Source organism: Sitophilus oryzae, unplaced genomic scaffold, assembly GCF_002938485.1.
Source record: "Sitophilus oryzae breed Bouriz unplaced genomic scaffold, Soryzae_2.0 scaffold_924_pilon_pilon, whole genome shotgun sequence".
Classification (NCBI taxonomy): domain Eukaryota; kingdom Metazoa; phylum Arthropoda; class Insecta; order Coleoptera; family Curculionidae; genus Sitophilus; species Sitophilus oryzae.
The window spans coordinates 4,686-11,949 of record NW_022147555.1 but is presented as its reverse complement, the minus strand read 5'-3'; the positions used below and the strand labels follow the sequence as shown (position 1 = coordinate 11,949).

General features: G+C 31.8%; 1 protein-coding gene across 1 annotated transcript; it reads left to right on the top strand.

The window, feature by feature from the left end:
- The first annotated feature begins 1,095 nt into the window (after nucleotides 1-1,095).
- LOC115890789 lies at nucleotides 1,096-7,259 on the top strand. Its single transcript, XM_030911125.1, has 3 exons — nucleotides 1,096-1,353; nucleotides 2,951-2,978; nucleotides 7,111-7,259. Exons 1-3 carry the CDS (start codon nucleotides 1,111-1,113, stop codon nucleotides 7,257-7,259), a joined length of 420 nt encoding a protein of 139 aa, XP_030766985.1. The 5' UTR covers nucleotides 1,096-1,110.
- Nucleotides 7,260-7,264: the final 5 nt, after the last annotated feature.

Genomic DNA, 7,264 nt, shown 5'->3' with positions numbered 1-7,264 from the left:
CACTCTGTATACAGTACATAAAATATTTGAATAACATTTACTTATTCAGAAAGTTCGTTTAATTTCACACAGTTTTACTGAAAATCGATTTTTATTATTATTAATTAATATTTTAATTATTTCTCGATATTACTATACAGGGTGGTTTTTAAATAAGTGCAAGTATTTTAACTGGTTAAAGTTATACCTGGGACTAAAGAAACACACTCATGAGAGAATTAAAAAAAAAAAATTGTTGAAAATTGTATATTTTTCCGAAAATCCAAAAAATTAACAAATTCATTCTCCTGAATTTTCTTGATGGTGTATAGAAGTCTTACAATGTTGCCACCTCATACGTTACACGCGTTCTTCCATATTTGTGTGTTTATATGTGTTTACAGTAATTTTAATTTCCTACACAGTAACATATTATTAATAACTGTATTAAAACGCCCTATACTTATTTTTTAACACACACTAATAAGCATTTACAGTTATTTTTGACTTAACTGAAAGAATATGTAGATTCTATGATATATTTTCTTTTTGGCATAACAACAGGTTAACATGCCTTAAATTTTTAAAGTTAACTCGGTTATTTTCAATTTATTTTAAAAACGATCTTACAGTCCGTTAAAAAAGTCTTGCACTTTCGAGACCCCGTATAATTATTAATTAAATCATATTTTACTCATTTTCAACAAATAGGCCACTACATTTTTGAGCCAATTTTTATTTTTAGATCCTCCCTGTATACCTAGGAGATATTTAACATTAACTAGTTGGCAAAGACACAGATATTTCAATAAACCTAAAAAAATATATTTGATAAACGTAGTCATCATCATAAGTGATTTTTTTTTACTTTGATTTAATTTACACGAAATATTTGATCAAACTACTTTAACAAATAAATTGTATGCCCTAATTATGCCCTATAACACTTAATTACTCCTATTTTTTAAATTATACCGCCGGTTTATTTATCATACCGCCGGTTTATTTTATTATACCGCCGGTTTATTCATTATACCGCCGGTTTAAAATGTACCGCCCGCATCAACCAATTTTTTGTAACTTGAAAAATAAACCGCCCGCACCAACGCCTTTTTTTCGCTCTGACCAGCAATGGCTACCGTTACTGAAACGGAACCCGACGTGGACGGCGGCGATCTCGACCGCAAGGTGTCCGTCGTGGACATCTCCGACGACCTGCAGGACTTCATCAAGCGGGTGGCGGCCGAGATCGACGAGAACCCGACCAGTAGCTACACCACTCCCCATATACCCCTGCCGAAAATAAACGTCGGCGAACCCGTTTACGTCAAGGCCATCAAGTACTGGAAGCGCAAAGTCTTCAAGTCCAAAATAGTACTGATCCGAAAAAATCACCAAGCCTATTGAAAAAGGCTCTACATTCGCCGTTGTTTTTCAGCTTCAGCCTACTGAGGTGTTTGTTGAGGAGACAGTGTCCTGTTAGAAACCCCGTGAAAATCCGAAGGTTGTTTTTACTTAAATCAAAGAAAACCTTTGATTTTTCTCGGTCGTAAGTTCTGAAGAACTTTTTCTGAGTGTCTTAGACCGTTGGAGGACACCCCATGCTCTTCTGTCTTATCCACTCTACCTTTTTGTAGAACCCTTTTGTTATTTCAGGCATACGTCCTTATACATTTGTACTACTAAAATTTCCCTTGTTTGACTAAAAAAAGTCTGGAATATCTCTATGGAATATCAGGCGATTTTTTAATATAATCTTGCACTCCGTTAAAAAAGTCTTGCACTTACTTCAGAGACCCTGTATAATTATTAATTAAATCATATTTTACTCATTTTCAACAAATAGGCCACTACATTTTTGAGCCAATTTTTATTTTTAGATCCTCCCTGTATACCTTTTTTTTTTATTTTACCTTTGTTAAAATCATTCCATCAACACCATTCTTTTATTAACAGATCATCCACACTTATTTTCATCCAAGATTTTCGGCCATTCTAAAATATTGCTCAGACTTATCAAGCCAAACTCTTTAATATCTTCCTGAATTAGTCGATTGCTGCTAAAAATATTGCGATTTCTTTCAGAAACAGGACAATATGCGATAGTAGGGTTCGGAGGTACTTGAAATTGGTGATAGATAGATTATGTGTCGGTTGTACCAAATTGTGAACTGTCTTTTTGCTAGTACCCTTCGTCCGAGTTGTGTTTAGTCTTATTTATGTTTTTTGTGCTTTTTTATATAATAAATTCTGTATTGGGTCAAGGTGACAAAAAAAATATAAAAACAAATAAAACAAATGTAGACATAGCACTATACCTAGTTAAGTACTTGAAATATATACTTTTCTCGAATACTTACCTTATTATCCAAGATATACTGGGTCTTATTAAATTGATTAATGAGAAAATAGTTGGGAACGAGATAAAATATAATGCTAGTTCAAACAATCTTTTCCAAACGGATGTTGTAATTTTACTTGAAAATCTGGAACACATCCAAATTCGATATGTTTTTAAAATTGTGTCAGTCAAAGATATCTATTTTCATCTCTTACGTACAAGATCGAGGTATAATAGCAATTCTATTTTAAAACTTTATTATTATATTGCTTTCAAACGATTCTGTATTATAAAATAAAGAAAATTAAAGAATTACAAAAGATAGAAGCACCTTGCCCCAATACAAAATTTAATAACTATGTATGTAGTTCTATGTAGTTCCACGTATGGCTTAATACAAATTAAAATGTCTGTGACGTCTACGTTTTTAACTTATTTATTCTTAATAACTATTTTGTAAAAAAATAAAAACATAAACTCAATAATGATTTTGGTCACTTTAAAATTATTTAATATGTATTAAAATTATCTATATGTTTTCCTTTATAATTAGAAGTGACTTTAATCATTTTGAATTACACAATTGTAAGAAATAAAAACAAAATCTGATTTATTTGTTATCTTTTTCAGGCAGATCTCAGTGCTAGAGACGTTGAAAGTAAGTAGTATTTAATTTTCTATTTCAATTCATTCATTTTTCTATTTCATTCTTGTCTCTATGTTGTATTTTCCAGTCATATCATTTTCAAAGTCAACATTTCATATATATATATATATATAGAGTTATATATATATATATATATATATATATATATATATATATATATATATATATATATATATATATATATAGATCTATGGCAAGAGCTTATCATTGATTAATACAAGAACAACATATTTGCCAGGCCATCGATGACGTAGAATGTGTTCTGTAGATTCTTCTGACTGATAGAATCTGCACATTTCTGTCAATCAGCTTTGCATATGGAGCTTGCAATGCCCTGTTAGTAGACCTACTAGAGTTTACACAGTTTTCTTGTCTTTGCCCAGAGCTTCAAGCTCTTAGGCAGTTAAAGCTGATAAAAACAATGTACAGATTCAATGTCAATCTGAAGAAGAAATGAGAGAACGCATTTTATGTCAGTGTAAGATACTAAAGAGTCATATGGAAGGTTCAGTCTCTAGTTGATAGACTTTTTAAAAAAGATAGGACTGGGGAATGTAACCTAGAGATCAGAAGATAACACAACAGAACTGAGAATTTGATCTCAAAGTTTTGATCTAATTTTGTCTTTGCTTATCAAACCCACAGCAAATTTTGGCGTGGGTTATACTATGAACTGTTTTGCCTCTTTCCTGAAGAATGGTGTCCACACCATTTTAGAGATTTGTTGGATAGCCACTTTTTGTGACCATTTTTGTACTTAGTGTTTATGCAACTAATAGTTGCATAACCAAACCAAACCCGTAGTATCTCAAAAACTTTGTTTCGAGACAATATGCAAAAACTGTTTTAGCAAATGTTTAAAGCGTTATTTTACAAAAAAAAAGTGTCCATTGGTGGAATCATTGTTTTTATGTTTTGTGTCTCGTTTTTCTAGAAATAACAATTAATATTTACTTCCTAAAGAGAAAAAACACAAAAATAATTCGGATAAGGTGGTTTTTTTGCAGTGTGATGCATATTGCTACAGCAAGATATTTGCATCCTAACTTGATTTTTTAGATATGCTATTTTATTAAAATTATGTAAGGATTTGAAATGGATAAGACGACATTAGTAATATTATACTTATGAAAACATGCGGGATTTGCAAGAATAATGAAAATAAAAAGCAAATATAAGTGGTGAGACGGATTTTGCTGCAGTAACGTAATTTTTAGTGAATTTTATACAGGAATAGGCGACTTTTGCTGCAGTTTGGGGCTATGTTTCTGTAAGTTTTAGGGTCCACTATTAATATATGTCTTTTTTTAATATTATGTGTCACTTTCATTATATGTCTTTTTTTAAATGGATAGGGGGGTTTTGCAATTTGGCGCCTCATATAAAGTATTTTTTGATTACAGTATAACAATGTCGGAATTCATTTTTCTAAAACTGGGTACTATACACCTTAATAATATACCTATCAATTAATCATAGAATAAAAGAATACCGGGTGACTCTCAAAAATGGCTCACCCCCTATAACTTTTTTATTTTTTCAAATAAAAAAACGATATTTGGTATGTTAGTATATGACATAAATTAGGATTAATTATCGTATTCAATTGTTTTTAGCCACTTCCTGTTTCACCGGAAATGACTACAACTTTTGATTTTTAAATGACACCCTCGATATTTTGTTACTTTATTCGATAGAAAATAACACTCTGAATAGAATGACATATCATATGTCAACTTTTGATATTTTTGCAAATGGTTTATTTGAAATCGTAACATGCGGTTCATAACGACAATTTGATTCGAAATACCAACTGTATAGTACCTAATTATTCGCAAAACAATACTTTTTCCAAATATGCTAATGAGCCACCCTTCTTCTATTTAAAAAAAAATGAAATACGACTAAAAATACTATTTGGGGATTTTTAACTAGCAAGGACAAGGCATTAGACGATCAAATCTATTTTTCGAAGGCTCCTTGATTAAAAATTACTGTTTTCAACACAGTCACGGCATTCTAAATTGAAATTTAAAATACGTTTTTGTTTTAAGCGAAAATGTCAAAAGTTGACATACCTATTATGATATATCATTCTATTCAGTGTCACTTTCTATCGAATAAGTGACCAAAAACAATAGAATACGTCAATCAATCCTAATTTATGTCATATACTAACATACCAAATCTCGTTTTTTTATCTAAAAAAATAACAAAGTTATAGGGATGAGCCACCTTGGAGACTGGAGACGCACCCGGTATACAATTAAAATTTAGGAAAACAACATGGAAAACTAAATAAGCAGGATATAGTGTATTTACGTTTTCTTATTTGAAATAATACGCGCACTTTGGAATGTTTGGGATTTGGGCCGGTGCCGAATATTTTCGTGTTTCTCCCGAACGCGATCTAAAATTATATCGGCCGGATCATATAAGGTTAGGATGGGCGGCCGATTTGAATCCGGAGAGGCGGCACGGCCAAAAATAGAGCTCGCCAGGCGGCCCGCTATAAGGTGTTTTGTTTGCCTTCGTCACACACTAACCCAGATTGTTCGATTTCAATAATGATTTTTTGGGAAGTTTTTCGATAAAAAACAACGATAGATCTTTCAGACAAAGCAATTTCTGCAACGGATATACAGTTCAGACCAAATCAACTTTTAGTCACGTGATTAAACTTGACCGGCACAGTGTTTATATATTTTCTTTTAATCAAAATATTTTAAGCAACAAAAATAAATTAATTATAAATATATAAACAGTTATTATTTACATCAACAAAACTCACGTCCTTAACAGCACTTAACGGACATAAAAATAAATAGTTCAAAATATTCTAATAAAGTTGCGATTAATTTTTTACGGCTATTAAGCTATCTTGTACACTTCGCACTAAAAGAGTTTCTAAAAAGAACAATGTTCGACTGCAAGGTCTGCTAGTGAACATTTTTAAGCTTAAATATCACAACACTATTTATTTAAACCAAAAACTCGTAGTTCAGAGCTAAAGTGTAAATAAATGCGGCAACTTGACATTTTTACAGCAGAGCTACCACCTGATGAATACCCAGGCATTTTCACATAAATAAAAAAAATTCATCAAATTTATCAAAAATATTTATAGCTAACCAAGCTAAACCCATCAATATTTATCTCTTCCTTTGAGCCAGAATCAGTATAGCAATCTTTTATGAGTAAGATTACTAAAAACAACTATCATTTACTCTATGGCCCAACTATTCAAAGTATATCGCGCTTATGTTAACCGTTTCTCCAAGTAATAGAGGCAATTTGAAAAAAAATCAAATGATACAAAACGCTCCTGGGACGACCAAAATTTTGTTTTAATAATACTTAATGTCACTTTTTTCCAAAGCTTACCATGAATTCAGTGCTACTATGAGTCACCGTTTGTCGTTCATTGTCATTGGCAATAAAATAAAATATTTTATTAGAATGGTCATAAATGGGCGCTTCTAATACCGTGTTTTAAAAATAAGTTAGTTAAAGGCATATATTTTTGCAGTTAAGTTTTGTTAGTTAAAGGCATATCTTCGGTTTGAAAAAAGTTATCAAGATGTGTTTTTGGTTGGATTTTTATCCACTTATTCCTCTTTGTTATAAGCTAAAGTTAAACATGCTGTTGTATTTACAATTTTGGGAAAATCGCACAATATTTGGTAAATTGTAATACAGATCCCCCTAACTTCTACTGTCAAATGCATATTTTTATTCTTTAAAAGGTAGAATCAACGGTAGAATATAGAGCAGTGATTACCCAGTCCGGAGTTATTAACATTTAAACGAAAACAGATCTAACCAACCAATTTATTTTAGCAGATAGGGCAAATTGATTCAAACACAAATAACGTAAATTTGCTAAATATTATGATGCCAATATTTATAATACCTTTTACCTGGGTAAAATTTTGTAAAAATACCATCTTCTTATTAGACGTAGCAGTTACGCCCTCTACCAATCGTCCTGGGAGCTTGAAAATAATTTCCAGCAATCTCTCAGTGCCTCTTTGGTAATAATCTTTTTTCCGCAGACCCTAAGGCTAATACTTCTAGCGAGACACGTGTTACATTCCAGTCATTTACATTTTTTTATTACTAGGGGCCAACTTCGTCTTTTCCATCTACGACTTCGAAGGAAATGGTACCGTCGACGCTGTCAACCTAGGAGACATGCTCCGCGCCCTCAACCTCAACCCCACATTGGCCACAGTCGAGAAACTAGGAGGAACCAAAAAGAAGAGTGAGTAACTTTA